This window comes from Pempheris klunzingeri, chromosome 2 (genome assembly GCF_042242105.1).
Source record: "Pempheris klunzingeri isolate RE-2024b chromosome 2, fPemKlu1.hap1, whole genome shotgun sequence".
Lineage (NCBI taxonomy): Eukaryota > Metazoa > Chordata > Actinopteri > Acropomatiformes > Pempheridae > Pempheris > Pempheris klunzingeri.
Window position 1 is genome coordinate 17,339,340 of NC_092013.1, and position 21,963 is coordinate 17,361,302.

The 21,963-nt window shown below is 44.4% G+C and overlaps 1 protein-coding gene across 2 annotated transcripts in view; it reads left to right on the forward strand.

Moving 5' to 3' along the window:
• The first annotated feature begins 968 nt into the window (after positions 1-968).
• The window catches only part of cbfa2t2 (CBFA2/RUNX1 partner transcriptional co-repressor 2), a 34,808-nt gene continuing 13,813 nt past the window's right edge, over positions 969-21,963 (forward strand). Inside the window, exon 1 of one of the 2 annotated variants that reach the window (XM_070845406.1) lies at positions 969-1,110. In XM_070845406.1, coding sequence (XP_070701507.1) covers positions 1,083-1,110 — 28 coding nt within the window. In that variant the 5' untranslated portion in view covers positions 969-1,082. Of the gene's footprint in view, positions 1,111-14,059; positions 14,484-21,963 lie in introns of those variants that run through there. The other variant, XM_070845412.1, reaches the window with a different exon arrangement.

The window sequence follows — 21,963 nt, forward strand, 5'->3', positions numbered from 1 at the left end:
CATCAGAGCAATTAGTGGCCCTTGGCCCCTCGCTTTTACGCGAGGAGGGGGAAACCTGCGCTCCCCACAGACACAGAGGCAGTGGCTGACGGCTCCTTGGCTCATCTATAGCGGGGAGCGGTAGGTAATGACTCCTGCCTGCCATGGTGGACCTTAATTTGTTATTGTAGCAGAGCAGCTGTGCAGCATGCTGCAGAGAGCAGGTGGCAGCCTGGCAGGAGTGGAGGGTGGGGGGAGGGGGAAGGAGGGGGAGGGCAGGAGCGTGTGGCATATGTGGGTGGCTGGGGGGGGGAGATGATGGTGGATGTCTGTGTGTGTGTGTGTGTGTGTGTGTGTGTGTGTGTGTGTGTGTTGGGGGGGGGGGGAGTATAGCTCACAACCTTCTCAGCCAGCATCCAAATATTATGCTTGTAAAGAAGAATAACACGTGAGCCACGTGGATGGAGTCCAGATCAGTTGTTGTGTTTGGACAGAACTTATCTGATGAAGCTCGACGCACCACCACACTGCACTTTACGCACTTTTACGTTTTTATTGTCCCACATTTTTTTTCTGTTTCTATTCCATCCCTGAAGGCAACATAATATCACGTCAAAGCCATCATTTTATTTCCATCAGCCTCCTCCTCTCCCTTTGCTTATTTTCAATGACAAAATTGTGGAGGCATCCCGGGCGGTGAGAAACAAAATCAATACACCAGCGAGTCGAGGTCATAAACGACTTTGCTCGAGGCAGTGGAAGTGTGTCTGCTGCGAGGATTATGAGAGCGGAGCTTCTCTTGTTGCCGCTCAGTTAATCATCACCGTTTCCCTGCTGCAGCGGAGCCTTCATTGGCTTTCTGCTTAAATGCTGACAATTAGTACCGCCCACACAAATACTGTCCGTTGCGCTGGAGATTAGATACCTGATGCCTGGTGGATCGATCGTCTCCTGCAGGTAGAGTTGCACTCCATTTCATTGAAAAGTGTTTTCAAAGTGCTTTAATGCCACAGAGACCCCGCCGCAGATAAATTGAAGGACTTTACGAGACCGATCAGTATCAGTAACCGTTCTGCCAAGAGGAAGAAAACTCAAGAAGGAGCATGGTCGGAATGCCGAGTGCTTTAAACTGTGAGTAGACTTTGAATTATTCTTAACTTGCTGAATAAAAACCAATCACCACACTTGAGTTACCTGCCGTCGTTTATCCGCAGGTAGGCCTTTGTTTGTGTGCACCTGCACAGTATGTTTGAGTCACAACAAATGGCCCACATGTCCATGATTGTGTTTTACATAATTAAGGAGCAAAATAAGAGTCCTTATGTCATAATGAAAACATAGCAGATCTAGGCCATATCTAGCTTACATAATGTGGACAGAATAGAACTCCTTCTCTATTATTTTCAGATTCTTCTCCCGGAGCAGGCTATGTCCTCTGAGAAGACCTTTTGAATGTGTTACTTCAGATCCTATCAAATCATTATAATGACCAAACAAAAACTCAGTCATCCCTTTGTCTGCTCAGATCTTACGCTCATTAGGATCCATTAAAGAGTGAGAATAAACTATGCATAACACATACTCTTTTGGATGCATTATCCTTCATATAGCCCCCACAAGACAGCTATTATGCTTCCATTTGATTGAATAGCAGCTCTCGGTCTATGTGTCTTTTCAGTGGGGGATTTGGAGCCCTTAATCCACCCGGCAAAGTTTTTTTTTTCTCTCTCTCTTTCCACCATCTGGACTTTACAGAGTTTTAAGACAAAAACACCAGGCTGGAGCTGCTGCTGCTTGATGCCAGGAGGCGGTTTTTCCCTTTTCGCCTGCGGTTTCCGTCTGCTTTACATCAGGGGTCAATAGTACAGTCCTGCAATAGGCTGCACGTGGGGTCAGCAGGGCCTGAGGGCCTGACTGCAGCCCCCCATGTGTCACTGCGACTCCCCCGAGGACGGCAATTGGTTCCATTTTCACCACAGAGGCGCAAATAATCGCACGACAAAGACATAACTGTAATGCTGGTGGGGATGTTATGGTGATAACGATGATAGTGGTGCTACAGTGGCCACCAGGGAGCAGCAGAGTGTGCACTGTAATATGAAACTGTAAAACATGATGGATTTTGGGCTTGAAAGGAATTCCTGTTTTGGAAAATTTGGTTCCAACCAAAGCCCAGAAAAAGATGAAATGAGTGTGTTCTCCTGTTTTACCGTAATTGTTGTTTAGTTAGAGAGATTTGATGTTGTGCTGAACGCTAAATAGCCCTTTGGGAAGCAGTGTTGTGTACTCTGGGAGAAAATGTGTTAAAGTGGATGTAGGCTAAACTCTGCTCACACCAGTCAATCATTTCCATCCTCCCTTGATTCAATTAGCTCTACTCGAAAACATGTGGATAATTTGGAACCCCCGATAATTTTCCCTTTTGCCTTTTTCCTTCTTTTCTTTGGGGTGGGTTATGGAGTCAGATTCCAATCCTCTGACATTAAAAGGGGAAATAAACGACAAAGGGGCCCTGCAGGTTTGCATTAGAGACCTAATTGGTTTTGGCTTGAGTGGGCTGTTAGCGTTGCCAGACGTGGGCCCTTTGTGTCTTGCCATGTGGGAGAATTTGCCCGTGCTGGAGGTAGAGGAGGTGCCTGCAGATCTTCTCTGAGTCACCCCTGCACCATTTCTTGTTTTCGTGGGCTGTTTGTATGAATATGTGCGTGTGTCCGTGCATGTGTTTGTATGCAAAAAAAAAACAAAAAAAGAAAAGCGCAGGCTAAGGTGTGTGTGTGTCGAAAATGTGTGCTTGTATGTGGAACTGCGTGTTTTTGTCTGTTAGTCCGCATGCTGCTATGTGTTATGCATGTGGTGTTTTTGTAATATACGTGAGCTCGGGTGTGTGTTTGTGTGCGTCAGGCATTGAGCCCAGTATCCTTCTCACTCCCTCTAGTCTCTGCGTGGGTCTTTTCCACCAGCATTACCACCTGTTAGTGTTTTACTCGAGCCCCAGGGCTACAATGACTGCAGAACCTTCCCAGATTTGCTCATCAAGCCCATCAGATCTGCTCCCTTACCTCAAATCTGGCTCCCATTTCCTATCACAGGACCAATCGGAGCTGGATTCCCCTGTGCAGTTTAGCTGAGTCAAGATGGTGTGCACTTGAACTGGTCTGAGCTGAGCCGAGTTTGATTAATGACTCGTGAGCGATGACATTTTATCCCGTGTGTTGCGCCGCTGGATCACACTTTAGTGTTTGTTAAGTGTGGTTTAGCTGAGAAAAGAGATGTTTAAGGCCCGAATTTATGGGGTCACTTTGTTGCCGAGTGCTCCGCATACGAGAACCACAACAAAGAATCTGACATCTTCTGTTTGAGCAACCGAATGACGATTTGAACAGACTTCATTTGCATGTGACACACACATCTACCATTAAGAATCACATGCCATCTAAGATTTAAAAGAACCCTAATTGTAATGAAGTGTTTACTACCCAATGACAGGAAATCAAAATATATCATCTCTGCATGCTATTATCAAGTCCTCTTGAGTTAAATCCCAAACCACTGCAAACAGCATCTTCAGTCTTTTCAAACAGATAGGATTTGTCATGTTCCATGTTTCGTGAGACCTCTGAGCCTTCTGTCCCTGTCTGTTTCTAATTCAGCACACTGTGTTCCCCTGTCTATTGCCTCAGACAATGTGGCAAGCTGAAGCAAAGCTTAAAAAAAAAAAGAAAAAACAGAGGAGTGACCAAACAGTTTAAGAAAAAAAAAAACAGTGAGAGAAGGAGAGTAGAAAGGGATTAACTGTCAGGGAGAATGTGAGGCTAATTGAAGCCAGTTTTGCACAGCTGTTTCTTGTTGCTTTGCGGCACTGCACGGAGCGGCTGGGAGGATAGGATCCAGATGTGATCTTGCGCCGAGGATCACCCGCCAATAACAATCCTCAGAAATACCAGCCGTACAGGAGACGAGGGCTATTAGAGCGTCCATGCTCGCCCGTCCCCTGACTAAACATCACATCCCTGCCTCTGAAAGATAACCCAGCTCTCCGCTTTTCACTCTTGATTGCAGCCCTCAGCTCGGCTCCTTAGCGTTGTTAACACTGTCATTTTGTTATACTGCCAGCCACCGCCATGACCTCCGTATTCAGGTGTCACTAGGTAGCATAAACATCGCTTTGACACATTTGACTATTCCAGAAGAGGGGCTCACAGGGTTTTAAAGTGGTTTTGCATATTTGTCATATGGCTTTTGAAACATGCAACCAAAAGGGATTAAACCGTCTTTTGTGCGTTCTTCTGTGTTTTATTTAAATCATCATGGAAAAAAAAAAATCATGTATTCTTTATCAGGATGGCGGCATGCAGGGTCCCAGGGTTGCGCACAGGCATTTATTCGCTCTTTTACTTTAAGTGGAGGGACATTGGCCGGGAACAAAAGGGCCCAGTCACTTCAGAGTGAATCAGCTGGTCAGGCAAAAGAAAAAAAAAAAGCAAGTGAAAGGAACTTATCACCACATTATGCTTTTTTAATGCCCCGTCTCTCTGTTCCCACTCCTCATGCCTTTCACCCCCCCTTCCATCATTTCCCACTCGGCTCAGACAAAGAGGAGTTAGCATCGGTTCCCCCTTTTCTCCACGCCTTCCCGGGTTACTCCAGCGCGTCTTTCTCACCTCCTTTTCCGTCTCCATTTATCTGACCTTATCCCTCTCTCCATCCCCACTCGTCTAACTTGGCCACCATGCAGGGAGTCCAACTGCAGCTGGCCTGTCATCGCTTCGAGGAAAGCTGACATCCAACTGCGTATAAGCTCTTTTTGAAGAGAGACGTCTCAGCTCATGGTTTAACAAGATATAGGCAATATTACACTTTTTTTTTTTTTTTTTTAAATCCATCATCTTTTCTTCCTCAGTCGTTTTGTCATTTTTCCTATTTTTTCCCAAAAGTTTCACAAGACGTCACTAATGCTTGTATATATTGAAAGAATATTCTATCAGTTTAAAATGATCATCAATTATCAGCTGTAACACATGTACTACTTATGTAAAGCATATGCAGCGAGCATAGTCTGACCCAGATAATGACTGCTTCACATCCTGACAGATAATGATGAGGATGATGTGTGGCCTTGGCCTAGTCTCACTTTATCAGTTACACACACACACACACATACGCACAGTGAATGTGACAGAGGATCTTAGCCTAAGCCAATATCACTCCAGAGCTCCTCTCCCCACGTGTCACTTGTGAGTTTTATGACTTTTGTCAAGTTCACCTCATCTGTCCCTTCTCTGATTTCACTCCTGCTGGGCCTTGTGCTGTCAGAGAACAAGACCTGCTCTCTTGATGCACACGTAAACTCGCATTGCACTCTGTCTGCTATTGCTCCCAGGGTGGAATGCATTCTGGGTGATGTTGTTTATGTGTCTTGTCCTCAGCTGGTGTCTCTGCTTGTTGTCTTTGCTTGTTTGTCCTAGCAGAGGGCTGTAGCGAGATGTCATACCCGTGGTGGGTCTGCTAAGCAACAACAGAACAGGTGCCGCCACACTCCCCAGTTGTTCTGCTGGGGGAAATTCAGTCTGCAAAACTAAAACAAGAACAATTGAAAAGGCAGGAGGAGGTTTTGTCTGGCTTGTTATGTCTTGAAATGAAAAAAAAAAAAAAGACAGAACAGGTTAAACTGTAAATACACACACCCCTCTCCATCACACACACACACACACACAGAAACACACACACAAATTGAGTATTGTATTGCAACATTGACAAGCCCAAACATCCCTGAGGCTTAACCTTGGGAAATGCCAACACATGTCTCCGAATGTGTGTGTGTGTGTATTAGCAAAGCCAGCCGTTATCCTCCCTCAACTTTAATTGAGCCCTTCAGAAATCCCCCAAACTATTACACGCACACACAAGCACACACAGAGAGTAAAGCCTGGAGGCTCTATCTCTGCCTGGCCAGGTGTTCCCGGCTCCGCTGCCAGATGAGCCACCTGCAGATCACAGGTGTGGCAAACGCCAGGGAAGAGAACAAAACAGCTGCTCCTACAGCCTCAGGAAGAAAAAAAGAGAGACGAGGGTTTATATAGAATCAACTGCTGGTAGCAGGAAGCTTCACGCACACACACACACATATCAGAAAAAAATACACAGTGCAAAGTAACATTATATATTGTAGGTTGTGTCATCATCGCCTACCTTTTGATTAAGAAAACTTTTCCTTTTTTTAGCCTGCTGGAAATGTGCATCCATTTGAAGCAGCTCAGTCTAATGATTCTGACAAGAGTGGGAGTTGTTATAAACCTCGACAGAGTATGCAAGTCTATTTATTATAATAACATTAACATTAAAGCGCAATAGTCATTACTTTATATATTCATTGTCATAATGACAAAATAGTATTAGTTTGTCTTCATAAGGTGACACCCTCTACAAGGACTTGTGCTTCCATAAAAATATTATTTCAGTTTTGGACAATCATTAATTCCCTAGAAAGAAAAAAAAAAAAAAAAATTGGCAAAGTCACAAATGCTTCACTGGCCAGCTGTGAACACTTCACAGCACTGTCACTGGAATAAAGCCTGTTGTAGTGAGAGGAATATCCAGTGTGTAGTTAATCACTGTACGTGTTACATCTGTGTGTGGGCTTGTCTGAACACACGCTCCTTTAACACACAACTTCTCCCAAACATGGAGTTGTTTATGAGAACCATTCATGTTTATATGCCGACAATTGGGTGAGGTTGGCAAGGTGGACCAAGCTCTGATCCGTGGTATCATTTTCTAATTAGCAAAATTGCCGCATTCACGGACTTAACTGTGAGTGCCATAGATGGATATCCCTGACAGCATATCTGGTACATAAGTTAAACAAGAGAGCGGCTGGAGAGACTTTGAAAAGTGCGTGGTTGTTGAATATCGTTTAAGGGGAGTTATTGGTGAGAAGGGTTTGGCGTCTGGCTACGCACTTGGCCTCCCTGTGTGGAAACTTTAGGAAGATGCAGCCAAGTGAGTGCGAGACCCACCGCTCATAAATTTTAAGCACACATGCAGCCACTCTCTCATTCTGTCTCTCTCTTACACCAACACACAAACACCCTCTCACTCACTTTCACTCTCACTTATAAACACACACTCATGCATGCATTTCTCTCACTCTCTCCCTCATATTGATCATATTAACTCATCTCTATCTGTCATTGTCTTGTATTCACACACACACACAGAAACACACACACACGTTGCACCCGAAGAGTGACCGTGTGTCTCCCCTCTATGTGCAGAGTGAAACAGGAGATCTGAGGGTTTTCCGTGGGTGAGTAGGCGGGTCAGACCTTACTTAAACTAATGGCTCCCAGCAGTGTTGAATAGCCAGACACACTGGAGCCGAGGCCTGAGGTTTTGGAATGCCACTGCCGGCTCAATGCCTGCCTTTCATCGGCACCGAGTGAAGGAGAGAAAGAGAGAGAGAAAATAAGAGAAAGGAGGAGGAGGAATAGGAGGAGGAGGAGGAGGAGGAGGAGGAGAGAGAGGGAAATACGGGACCCATTTGTTTTGGGTGATATGAGGATGCCTGAAAAGGAGGGCACAATAGTCGAGCAATGGAAGGACAGAGGGGGGCAAGGGCGGGTCGGTGGACTATGGGGAAAGGCGTGGAGCCGGGGGGCGTGTTTGGGCTAGTGGGATGTTAGGAGGGGGTAAAGTACCAGTCAGTGGTTGTTTTGTGTCAGAGCACTGTGGGACCCCCCCCCCCGAACAGCCACCAATTTGTTTTGAATGTCTTTGGGATGAGCTGTGAATGAGCCTTAAGGGAATCAATATAGTTTTGAAATGAAGCCATGTCCACAATAATTTGAAAGGCAGACAATTGGAAGGTTTTTCCTTCTTTATGCTCATCCATCTGAGTAGTATAAGTAATAATATAAGCATTTTTGATCAAATGAAATCAAAGAAATTCCCTATGCATTTGATAATCCATTGAAAATAATCTGATGTCACATGATAGTGGCGCGATGGAGCATTGTGTTGATGATGCTGTACTAGCATGTACATGGCTGATGGCAGTGATGCACCAGGAAATGTAGCACTTCATCAGAAAAAGACAATTATTGTGAGAGTTTAAACAATGAAGGTTTTGAAAATATTCAAAAGACTGGTGTAACAAATTAGACATGAGTGGTGCGTAAACTCTACTAAAGCCTCCATTCATTCAATCACACTTTGACCCCCCTGCTGCCTCACTGCAATCTCACCAGCTAGTATCAGAAATGCAAATGACAAACGTTGTTTTCAAATAAGTTCAGGAAGGAAGTTCATGAATTCTATTTGCTAACCAGGGTAGATGAGACAGGGTTTTTTTAAGTTGCCCAGATATGGGCAACAAAAACAGCTCATCTCGACACAGCACCTATGATTGGCTTCTTTGAACCACATACTAAGTGGTTACAGAAAGAGACGCAGAATTAGAAGCTTCGCCCTGAAAACTAAGCCTGTCATCGGGCATGTTTCCGAGATGGTCCATTCAGCCACACTGCTTACCAGAACCATTTTGTGGCTTGCCAACTGCCATTTAAAGATTCGGTGTGGCGTTTCAGACGTCTTGTAGCGCCATGGAGCTGTTTTTTGGGTTCCTGTTTTGTTTATATCGTGCAGGAAGCATTCACATGCCTGACACAAGCGGGTAAAACCACAAATTTTTACCAATGGTGTCACGCTCTTCCACTGAACAACAGGTATGTAGAAATGTGCCAGCAGAGAACAGAAATGTGCCAGATGAGACGACTGCAAGCTAGTTGACGTGGATGTAAACAGTGCTGGATTTAAAGTACTCTAAAAATTGCAAATGTTTAATGTCAACACATTTGTTAGACCTCAAGGATACACACAATGCATTTTTGGTGAGTAACAGTGAATGTTAACAAGCCTTCTGTTTACTAAAAGTTCAACTAAAAGTGGTGGACAAAGAATAGATTTTTTTTTTTTGTATTTGAGAATATTGAAGTAGAAGCTAAAGTGAGTGTGTGGGTGGGAGGGTGATGTTCTGGGAATCTCATCCATCCCCTCACCATCCTCTAACACTACTCTTTAAATTTCGCTGTCCAGAAAATACACATATACAATAAAATCAGTTTTTTTGGCTTTATAACCTATCATTTATCAGACCCTGCAGACAGAGAGAAAATAGCCCTCACTTTAGTCTTGATTACTACAGAAAAGCATCTTACTTGATCTCTAACTGTGTTTGGGTTTATTTTTTTACAGTAAATGGTCCTCCAGACAGACATGGACCTGGAAAATGATGTGTGCCTATTAGATAAATGTGCTGTAGAAGATGTAATGGAAAATGTGGCCATGCGAGATCAGACAGGGAAATCTAAGGCTGCATCAGATTACTGAACATCAGGAGTCTGAACCGTGATTAGATGGAGGGAAAGAGGGGAAGAGAGGAAGGAGAGGGAGGGGAGCCATGCTGGTAAAATGGTTAGGGAGAAGGGGGGGGGGGGGGGTGAATTGATAAGGCCTGGTGGGAAAAATAGCAACATGAACAATTAACTAAAAGAGGCATTTTTATCAGATAACCAGAAAGAGAGGCAGAGACATCCGGGTAAGATGCCCCGGCACACTAAACCAATGTTCTTTGACTCATGTTGAGCATTTGAAGGTGGCGAATGCTGTATTTTTTGCTATGTGTCAGATACTGTTGACTCCGGTCATCTTTTATTGGCAGCCATCGAGCCCATTCAGCAATCTGAATGAACTAGGAAAATAGTGATTCAACCCATTTCTCTCTATTTTTCAAGTCCACATTTGGTCTTTTTTCTATAACCAAAGATAACAGGCTGACAATGGCACAGGTGATGTAATGCAAAATGTTAGCGTCAGTTGCAGCTTTTAGTCATGCCACTGTTTAAGCAGATTCATAGAGATGTGAAAATCCTAGATATTTTGTTTTGGCTGTCTTATTTCTTTTCTTTTTTCAAATGGCTAGCAAGCCTGCCAGTTTGTGCTCATGTTTTCTTAGCGTGGCGTGTCAGGGCCTTATAGAGATCTTTTGGCCAGTGAAGTCGATTGTTGGGAATCTGGAATTAGATGTAACTGTCTGGCTGTCTCTCAACACTATGCCAGTAGACAAGCTTAATATGTGATAAGGGCGCATTCACATGAATTGAATTAACACAGCGATAAGTGGGAAAGCTTTTGAGTGTTGGAAGCTGGGGTTGGGAAAAGAACACAACGCATATTGCTTTTTATTTTCCGAAGATCTCTAATCACTTATTCGACAGAACTTTCTCGGAGTGAAATCTCATCTCATCAAACCTCATCAAGCTCCTCAGTGAGCACTGTGAACAAAATGCTCTCACCATATGTGACTTGTGTTGCCTTATGAAAATGATTCCAGCTGCACAGTGTGTGCTGCAGACAGAGTTTCTGTTTTCTTCAACTCGGGTGCTGATATAGGCTGTTGCCCAAAGCACCTTGTTTCTTCAGAGGATGACTTATATTTCCCTAATTTTCGTCTTTTGGTAGCTACGCTAGTAGACTGCTGATGTAAATATCAAACATCAAGACGTCAGGATCTTGGGTATCTTCTTGTGTACTTTATCTTGTTTACCTGCTGCAACATGCCCACATCAGAAGAGCCACTAGCTGTTGTCGTGCTGTATTGCTGTTGCTGGTGTGAAAGCCCGACTATCCAGAGTCAATTAGCCTTTCAGTAAAAAGGGGGTTAGCCATTAGTCCCTTTTTACAGATGCAGTCTCCCATTCTCTGCACATGCCCCACTTTTGTATGCCATTCATGTAGCCATAGACAGGCTGCATCAGCATCTATTGTCATGATAATGTAACCTTAGAAAACACTGTTTTCACTACAGGCACATGTGCTTCCAGTGATTCCGGAGAGCACAGACTTTAGGTTTTATTTCACCCTTTCAAACTCTCTAAACACACATTTATAAAAAACCACGTCCTGACTGTTATGATTCCTATCGCTTGTTCCCTATTTCCCTCCTCCTCCTCCTCGCGTTTTTTTTTTTTCTGTCCTCTCTAAAAAATGCTGTTTACTTTTTCTAAAAGTGGAAGTTTGGCTAGGGAGCGTGTGAACAGAAACAGATGCTGCATACTCTCTTGCTGTGTCGCTCTCTCTCTCTCGTCCGCTCTCACACACACACACACAATGGCAAACAGCTGCATGAGGCTTGTGCAGCTACAGTAAGGCAAATAGATTTCAAAGTGCTGAGAGACTTTTACACATACAAGTGCTCATAAGTACTTTTCTGATGATCGCACATGGGAAAAGACATGTGGTGACTTGTGCTCTGCCTGTGAACCTTAATACTTGATTTCCAGGAGCCTCTTTATTGATCTCTTGTACAATGCCCCCCCCCATCTCCACCCCCTGTCACAATGTACAACCAGCTTCTTGCATTTCCTTCAAGGGTAAATGGAGTTTCAGACCAAAAACAGCCCTGCAGGGGGCTGCATTGGTGGGGTCGTGGTGCTTCAGGTAACGGAGGGACAATCCACATACAATCCAGGTGATGTAACAGATTAATGCAGATTTAAAAACGTACCAGATGACACTGCTTGCCAGATGACAGCACAAGTTGAGGCTGGTTTCATTTTGTTCCGCATCAACAGACTGACTCCGTTCAAATGAAGGAGATGGGCTGTGTGTTTTTCAGGGCTCATGTCGGTCTGAACGCGACCTAACTTCCCTTAAAAGCTGATTGGATGACACAGTGTGTGGCCCTGTACAGTTTATGTTTATATGTATCTTAGTGTGTTTTGAGGCAGTGACGAATCATGGAAATGATTATTTATTCTGAGAGAAGCCCACCCCTTGCTGGAGTTATTGTGGTTAGCTGTGTCATGTAGCGCTCAAGCGATGAGTGCTTTTCTCAGTGTTTGAAGTGCAATTGTGTGTGCTCAATTCAGGCAGCATTTAGACTGACCAATAAATAGAGAATAATTAATTTTGATCCATGGATGATGAAAATAAATTGTTAGTCACTGCCTTAGTGTTCTTGATCATACGGCTCATAAGTTTCTTACCAAAATAAGATGCTTTGAAAGTACTAAAAGAAGTGTGGCAGCTGGTAGTGCAGAATTATACAAGATTGTGGTGCTTAAGGAAAAACTGTTATTGAGATATGGAATAAGAAATTGAATGACGGATTGAAAACGAATTGAATGAAATTGAATCATTTTTATGCTCACTGTTGTAAGGCAGGGCGAGGCAAATTTATTTGTATAGCACCTTTCAGACACAAGGTCATTCAAAGTGCTTTACAGGAATATTAAACATAATAAAAACAACACACAGAAGCATTAAATTGCCTAATGAAAGACAATTACAGTTTGTCAGTTACAAAATAAAAGAAGTTGTAGAAGTAGCTCTTTTACTGGAAACCCACAGTAAACAGAAACGCTAGCTTTAAGTTCCTATTTAGTTTTTCTGGAACCAACAAAGGTTAAACTGCACATATCTTAGATTCGTCATTGAATTGTAACTTGATATGAGTTTTCTGCCTATGAGGGAGAAAATGGCAAAGGATTCTACTAAGCATGCTCACTCATGTGCCACCTGCGTCATTACACCTGGGCTATAATCTAAATCCGGTGCAAGCCTTTGTCCGTCAGCAGCGTCAGTTGCAGCTCACCACCTACTATGTGCTACAAAAGCATGTGGGTTACACTATCAGTTTCTGTGCGACGCCTTCCTCATTTCTCCATCTTTCCACCCCCTCTCCTCCCCTCCCCTCCCCTCCCCTCTCCTCTCCTCACCTCCCCTCCCCCCCCTTCCCTCCCTCTCTCACAGCCACCTGGCCCTGCCTCTGAGCCTGCTGGCTGACCAGATGCACCCTGAATAAAGCAGGCCTTCAAGGAGAGAGGAGGGGACATAGAGGTTATTATGGGTGATTATTCAGTCAAATCTACATTTTGACAACCCACAGAAATATAGGAAGCCACAATAAACCTTTTTGTGATTGCTTAGGAACATTTATTCCAATAGTGAGCATCTAGCATACGTTCCTCATACCCATTTTGTTAGGATTACACCTCAAGATATTCAGTGCTGTTCAGAAGTGTGTATTTAATTGTGCGTGATGGCAAAGAGAGGGAGCAGCACCTTCTCTTAATGAACTGTTTGTGTTTATCCAACAGCATTTTCTTGTTTGTTTACACAGCCAAGTGCCTGCGGATTCTCACACGCCGATCATGTTCTCTCAATTGTGAGTTGTCTAATTAAAAACAGATTAATGTCTTATTTACCCCAGGCTTAGAACGCACTTAGCACCATCCTCTGTACTTTCTAGACGTAAACTGGTGGAGGGAATAATAGGCAGGAGTGAATAAAGCACGCAGGCTGCCCAATCTCAGCCAGGCTCCATTATTTTAACCTGCATTGTCTCTCCAGCGCGAGGCATAAATCAGACAGTGATTTAAGTTTAACTCAGTGAAGATGGAGCACGGAGGATAAGAGAGTAGAAGAGGAGAGAAGAATAACTCATTCATGCTCCTCAAGTGTCTCCCAATGAGTTGGCTGGCAAGGCAGGGCTGAGCCAGCCGCATTAAGGAGCTGAGACAAAAGAGGGCATCAATGAAGGGGCCTGTGGGGTGGTGGGGGGGTAGTTAGTATAAAAACATTTTAAAGGGAGATCCCCTCTTCTCTTGAAGGGGTAGAGGGGAGGGTTGAATGGAGTGGGGTTGCAGAGGACCCCCTCCCTCACACACACATGCAGATGCACATACACACACACAGACACACAGACACACACTTTTGTCTCCCTTGGCACGGCCTCTTGTTTAGCCTTTAGGTGCCAAAGCAATTAGTTATGTTAATTGCAGGGGCCATTGCCGGTGAATGCAGGTTGAATAGAGCCAGTCAGCAGTGGATGATTGGCCAGGATCCATGGGGGAATGGGTGGGTGGGGGTTGGGGGGTGGGGGGGCGGCTGTGACGTGCCGGAGCACCCGGCCCATGAAAACAGAGGAGAGGACAGTGTGTGGGAAAATAGGGGAGGAGCTAGAGCCGAAAGAGAGAGATTGAGAGGGTGGGAGGCTCAGAGCTTGAGAGAGCGAGCGCAAGAGAGGACGCAAAGCCAGTGACGGAAAGACAGGGAGAGAGAGAGAGTTAAAGAAAATAAGTACAACAGCAGAGGCAGATTGAGTAAAAGGAGATAAGAAAGAGAGAGAGAGAGAGAGAGCTTCACATGAGAGAAAGAGACACTGAAGACTCTGAAAGAGAATAAGAGAGAGATAGTGCATGTGTGTGTACTGCAGCATTGCCCTGGTCTGCTCGGTTATCTGTCTCCATCTGGGTGCCATCTGTGTCTCTGGCTCTGGCCTTCGCCACACTGGAGCTCACATATGTGGGAATGCAAACACATGCCTGACATATGAAGGCGTGGAGTCACAGAAAGAGACAAAAAGGAAAGGATAAGAAAGCGAAACCCCACCACTGCAGCTGACTTTCTCAAAGGACCGAGGAGAGGACTCTACTAGAGTGGAGGTAGGAGAGAGGAGTGGGGATGGAACAACATGGAATTTGCATCTGTGTCTTTCTGGGTCTATTTTCAGCGAATAGTGGGCATTTATCTCAATTTGTGAGTGTGTCTGCTTTTGCAAACAGTGAATTTATGTGAGTGGTGTGCATGTGTGTACCATCCTAATTCCCAGAGCTGCTGTCTACTGTACAGATGGTGCCTCATCCTTTCCTCTTTATCTCTTCATCTCTTCATCCGTGTCCTTTGAGGTAGGAGGGATGACTTTGTCTGCCTGCTCAAAGACTTGTGTTGCTATAAGGACAAAATACAACAATACTTGTTGAAGTTCAGAGCATTATTATCATTTTCATTTGTGATACTGAGATGTTTTTTTTTTAGTTTTGAGGAAGAATTTTTCAGATCAAATGCTTAGAGGTAGTCCAGATTTTCTCCTTTCTTTTCCATCTCTTTTTTTTTTAAATAGGATGCCGTGGCAATCTAACATCTGAGATTTTAGTAATTTTCCCAGGAAACATTCCTCACATCCTCAGTGAAAAAGCAGCTACATTCTCGGTTCTAGCAGCCAAAACATGCAGCCTTCTGTTGTTTCTGTATTTTTCAACGTGTTCCTGATCCCCCCATCTGCTTCCACTTGTGGCGAGTCGAAGAAATGTCTAATCCACCTGGAATGACTGTGATATGTGGGAGAGGACTTTTCCTTTTTTTCCCCCCATAAGTAATACTTATGTGTAAACATGGAAAAAAAAAACTGCTACCTCAACCGGATAAATAAACCCAGCGAAGTAATTGGCTTCATGTGAGAAAGGGGCATATCTCTCTCTCAGCTGTCATTTACTCAGATAGTAATCCGTTTTTCCACATGGCAAGCAGAGCAGAAGAAAATAGGTAAAGAAGACGTGTGCATCTGTTGTACAGTATCCCAGACATATGGGAAGAGCAGGGGATCTGCTGCGTCTGTCTTTCATGCTGTGCCTACATGTTACACAACACCGACATCAGTGGGAATGCGGATCCCAACAGAGTGCAAATGTCACATTGTTGTACCGTGGATATTGTGTATGAGTAACCCGAACTGCAATTTTTGGAACACCTACGGTGCCTTGCAGAGGGAAGTGTGTTCGTTTGTGTGCGTGTGGGGCGGAGGAGGAGGTGTGTGAAGGAGAAGCAGACAGAGAAAAGGCAGAGAGACCTGGATAGTGTCACGCCAGGCCAGGCCAGTCCGTCAGGGAGATAGGAGCGACTAACTGTCAGCTGCACAGTCTCAAACCAGAGACCCCTGTCTGGTCTGCTGGACACTGTCACACTCCTGACAGCAGGCACTGTTCTGTATCTGTGTGCGTATGGCTCTGTGTGTTTGTGCAAAAGATCAAGGATGTGACATTTCAGTTTATTTTATTCAGAAAATGTATTTTACTTCCATTCATTCCCGATGGGCAGTTACTGTTTTTCTCATGGATTAATGAGGCTTTGAAGTTTTTGATGACATGCTTGATAAGTGTATGGTTGAGTCTGAGTGAGTGAGTGTGCATGTGTGCACCAGGTGTCTTGTAGACATTGTGTCTGCATGAGTACAAGGTTGCTTGTCTTATAGCCTACTGTAGCTCTTTTTTGTTTTTTTCTTTTTTCTTTTTGACTCCACTCCCAGCTGTGAGTTCCCCTATTGAAAGCGTGGTAATAAATGGAAAAACAGACCACCATGACCCTTTCTCACCACGCTATCATTTGAAGAATTCATCCACAGAATGCCCCCTTTTTCAACACACACATACACGCAGAGAAAAGAGCAGCTGCTTCAAGAGTTTGATGCAGGAAGTGCTCTATTAGTTCCAGTGGTGAGAACTGTGATATCTTGCCCCGGGGGGCTCAATGAGTGGTTGTGTGTTTGACTGTGTGTGTGCCGGCTTATGTGTTTGTGTGTGTGGACATGAAAGGGTTAGGCAATTTACTCAACAGAAACTGCTCAGTCACTACAAGTAGCACTCTGAAAGATTGTTTCGTCGCAGGGGAACATCTCCTGACTGTGTAAATGGCTCTGTGTGTTAGTGAGCGTGCAGACACATTTGTGTCAATGAGCAGCTAAACACCTCAACCAACAACCAACCTCCCACTGACATTGTATGGGAGCCCCTTGTCCTTGTGCTAAGTGCATGAGTCAGGGGTCTCTTGCAGGGGGCTACTGACCCTTTGCCGGCCTGACAGACCCGCTCAGTGACCCAAGACAAGACCTTTATTCACCGGGCTGGTGTGGTCTTTGAGTGGAGAGTATCAGCACATGCTTAAAAGGCATGAAAAACCAAATCACTTCAAGCCCTGAATTGAGGTAATTGACTGCATAAATAAAAGAATAATAAATTACATAAAATTGAATTGATGCATATTTGTAAATATCTTGCAAGAGCAACAAAAAAAAAAAGAATATTTGCATGTGTTGTTAGGTGGACAAGTAATGGGTGGTGCTGCCTCGCTCCATGATTTGTCTGTCAAAGTCATTATTTTCTCTCTCTCTTGCTTTCCCTCTTTCTCCCTCTGAGTAAGTGCAGACAAATATGGGTGTATTTTCTGTAACAAAAGCAACAAAAAAAAAAACATCTTCTTGCCCAATGACATTTTCTTCGCTGATACTAAAAAAACTTAAATAAACACACACACACATCGCCATTATCTGGTAGACATTTAAATGTTACTATAATCGTACATGTTTTCAAGACATGCAGTAAAAGATACACTGCGTTCTTAAACATATGTGCGTGCGCACACACACACACACACACACACAGCGATAACACTCATCAAAACACGCCTCTGCACACACGCTCACAAACATACGCTCATCCTCCACTGTCTCATTCCCCTCATTGTTATGAGCACAGCTGGCCTCTTTGTTTTACTTATCTGTCTCTCTCAGCGGTTGTTGAGCTCTGGTCTTTTATACAGCTGGGCTAAGCTTGCCCACAGCTCTGTTTATGGACTCCATGGACCATATCTACGTGCTCAGCTTTGATTCGTTGCATCCCCAAAACCTGAAGGTGACAGATCAGTCATCTGTGCAGTCTATGCTTGGGGGAAGGATAATATATTTGTTTTCCTGCAATACAGTGAGTAGAGTTGTTTGTAGTTTTTTTTTTTTTCCGTGAGGTATGTTTATGTGTCAGTGTGCTTCACTGTGTTTGAATGTTCTCGAGTCTCAAAACTGAAAGGGAAGATCTCCAAAACAACCAGTAAACATCACAATCATTATCTTAACAAGCCATGAAACTCTGACCCAGTGCCTGCTTATTGTCTCACAGTGTGGGTCGCTGTTAATACCTAAAATGTAAAAGTGAAGTTCTTTAGATTAACCTAAACACAAAAGCCCACTGAGTCATAGCACCACCACTCTCTGTCTGGGTCAGTGAAGGCAGTGTAAGTGTCTTTAGCACTGGCCCGTGATGATAGCAACATCTGGTTGGACCTAAGCCGAGACCATTCGGCTGTTAAGGCCTCCGACACCCGGTCTGACGCAGGTCAGTCTTAATGTGCACTTTGTTTTCTCATGTCTAGAGCTCCTATTTCGTTTTATGGACTACCGTAACTTACAAGTTTGGAGTGTGAGCCTGCGTATGTTAGTCTACCGGAGTGCAGACTCCAGCGGAAACGGTATTTTGTTGTGGCTGCATGTTAAGTTGATTGTCTGGTAATGTAAAGGAGCCACCCAGTCTTAATCCTCCAGACACACATGATGATATACATCTTCTCTGTGTGCCAGGGAAGTCTGTTTTGACATCATATGTTTTTTTTTTTTTCTACCAACAAGTACAACTTAATTTTAATGCTGTCTTGCTTCCATAAATGCTACATCTGATTTTTTTTTTTTTCACTTTTACAGTCTTGAGTTTAAAGAATCGCTCGCCTCATGATGATTGATGGGCAAGCTAAACAATTAGTTACGGAGAGGTGAGAAGGGTCGTAACCAGATAGGCAGATAATCCACTGGCCTTGGAGAAGGGGAGCTGGTGTGAGAGAGTCTGCGTATATATATGTGTGTGTGTGTCACAGCGTTCGCGGTTCGAGGTCATGAGTGACAGACTTGAGCTGTCCTTGTTATATCACAGTTGAGTGGGTGTGTGTTCGTGTGCCTCAGGCAGGCCATTTCACAGGTGTGAGCGTGTGTGTGTGTATTACTTCAGGTGTAACTCTCCTCTCTCCACTCAGCCAACGACAAGCCCAACACCTGGTAAATGAGGCCAACACACACACACACACAATGACACACATCTACTTCCAGCTCTATCTCTCACGGCCCAGCTGTGTGTGACGCAGGCGTGTGTCTGTGGTAGAAGTTTGGGCCACTCTGAATAACACACATTCATTTGACCTAGTGACAGTGGAGCCTGTAACAGAGGCTGAACGCAGCTACATATGTGTGTGTGTGTGTGTGTGTGAGTCTACGCCGCACACATACAAGCTGACCCCTTCGTTCTTGCCTCTTTCTTACTTATAATTGTTGAACAGTATCAAAGTTGTGAACGGTTAGTAAATTAATTTGAAACTTGTCTTCTTTTAATAGCATCTTCTATGGGAGGCTCCTGGGTAATTTCACAACACTACAGGTTATGTTGTGGTGCTTTATCAAAGAACCAGATATTTTTCAGTGCAGTTGCTGGTTTTTTCCTCAGTTATCAATCGAAAAAAAATGTACAGAACTTTTCCTCCCGCTTTCTACGTTATAATAGCCGCATCAAGTTTCACTTTGGCTGATATGGTGACGGGTTTGAAGACGTCCCCAAAACAGCAAAATTGCAGGAGCAATGAAACATGCTAAGACGAATTATCCTTGACTGTAGTGTTTTGGAGTGTTTTATGAAGGTCGCTAACTTAAAATCCCATCCAGTATATTCTCCTCGCTCTTTTCCCTGCAGTCTGACCTCATGTACACGTGGACACTGTCCGTTCTCGCTGTCCAACCCTGGCCAAGCCTCCTGCGCTTCCAGCATCACATCACTGTGCCGCTTTTACTGCTCATTCTTAGTTTTTATGGTCGACGTCTGTCTGCCTTGCCATCCCCTCTTTTCGCTCTCTCTCTCTCTCTCTCTCTCTCTCTCTCGCTCTGCCACTAAGTACATTTCCATTCCATGGTCCCTTTTCACTATGTGGCATGCTGAATCACAGCAGTGTTATTGCAATTATCTCACTGAGTGACGGGGTTATGCGAGGGTTTCTCTCGCCGTCGCTCCGTCTCAGGGAAATGTGACGAGTTCACTTCGGGAACACATCTGTGCCTCTTTGCATTTGCGCATGAAAGATACATACGCACATTTTCTGTCTCTTTGTTCTTCACCTACAGTTCTCCTTGTCCCATCTCTCCTCCTCCTCCTCCTAAGGTGTCCCTTCCTCCTCTCCCTGTTTACGTATGCATCTTTTTCTCACTTTCCCCCTTGCCGTCGACCTTGCCACCTCCCCATCTCTCCTCTCCATAGCGGAGAGAGGCGCAGAGTGTTGACATTGGGTTTTGTCCAAATATGTAGTCTACAGGGCTGGAAGGTGGTAATGAGAGCCAAGAAAAACAGCCTGGCTCTGAGTCTGACAACTAGACTTGTCTTTCAGATGAAACCAAATGAAAACAGTATTTTCCATCCTTGTTTTTCCCTCCCTCCCATCCTCCATCCTTCTCTCCCTGCGTGCATTCCTCCTTCTCCAGGTCTGGCGCCTCTAATTTGCCGACTAATTTCTTATTCCTGTCTATGCTTGTTTAACGCCCTTGCACAGTTTGTAAAGGTGCTACTGTGATAGCACATAGGCAACCTTTGGGCCATATTATCCTCAGTGGGGATGCCAAATGATTAAGTCAATTTAGTTGTAAGCAAAGATGTAAAAATTGTCATTAATATGTGCAAACTCACTCTGCAACCTTGGCTCAAATGTATAAAAGTACACCTCAAAATGCTGATTTATAATTATATTCTAAACCAGTGTAATGTAAACTATTTGGTTAAAAGTATATGGCGAGTGCTGACGTGAAAGTCAGGCAACTGTATCGTGGCAACAGTTGAGGAGGTCTCAGTCCCAAGAGAGCAATGGTATAAATTAAGTTGATTGAAATAAGCAAAGGGGACACGTGTCTACTGATTTTCAGAAATTTGACACCACAGACCCGCTGAAAGGCCTCGAAAACACTTAAATCCTTGAACCTGTTGTTTAGTGATGAGGCTACAACAGCAACATGACACGAGAGAGACCGTACACTGAAGAATTATCTGTTTTATAAGTGAATGTTTTTGTGTGAGTGTTGGTGCATGCGCCCTTGTCTTCGCCGTGTGTGTGTGTGTGTTTGTGTGGGTGGAGGTCAGGAGGGAGCGCAGGATAGAGGAACAGATGTGTGCTGTATTGTGGTGGTGTGCGTGGACTGACGGGGACCAGGTGCAGCCTTTGTCTCCCCGGCATTTAAGTCCACTCGCTTGCATTCAGCCGCCTCGTGCCTCCTCTCCCCTCCCCTCCCCTCCCCTCCATGTCCTCCTCCTTCCTCCTCTCCTTGGAGGGAAGGCACAAATGTGTGTGTGTGTGTGTGTGTGTGTGTGTGTGTGTGTGTGTTAGGGGAGGAGGGGGCTGCCTTGGCTTAGCGGAGGAGGCTCCAGCAGTCCCTTCTGCACCCCCCTCCTCCTCCCTCACAGGTGACTGTTGGAGGTCCCAGCTGGCCAGCTCTTGGCCGATTAGATCCATATGGTACAGGAGGAGGAGAGAGAAGTGCCCATCAGTTGCATGGGTGCTAAGGGGGCTGTTAGCTTGTCCCTTTTTTGCCATATTTTGATCCTTCATGCTATTTTCACTCACTGTGTGTCTCACTCTGGGGTCTGTTCCTTCATTATTCCATGTGGTTAATTTTCAACTCTATTGTCTGCGTTACTTAGTTGCGATCTTGTTTCCATTGCTTATGACGTGGTCAGCATGAAGGATCATGTTTTTTTCATGTGTGTTTCAAATGTTGTAAGTGTGGGGGTGGGGGTAGCCAGGAAGATATTTAGATGTTTTATTGAGAGTCATTTCTCTTCACTCATGGTCCAATACATGTTTAGCCTAACTTAGCAGACAGAGTAGAAGCACAGATAAAAGGGGGTAAAATAAGCCTGAAAAAACTTCCTCAAAAAGTCTCTTATTCACATGTGTTAGCTTTCTATTCACCAAAACACCCACGGTTTTGTTCAGAGTAAAGACAGTGAGGACTTTTCATTTCTGAGTGGTAGCGTGAGATAACTCACTAAACCCTACATTTTGTTCTCTTTATAATACATAAAACACTCAACATGGCAGCTTTGGAGTTATTAGGCCATGAGGCAGTGTTTTACAAAGCTAAGTTAGTTAGTTAGCTTTTGTTTTCCTCTTGCTATTATGCTAAGCTAGGCTAATTATGCCATTTTCTTTATATTCTCATCAAACTCCTGGTAAGAAAGCATGCATTTTGCAGTATTCCTAAATTGATCAAGCTGCTTCACGACTGGACTCAGTCAGCTG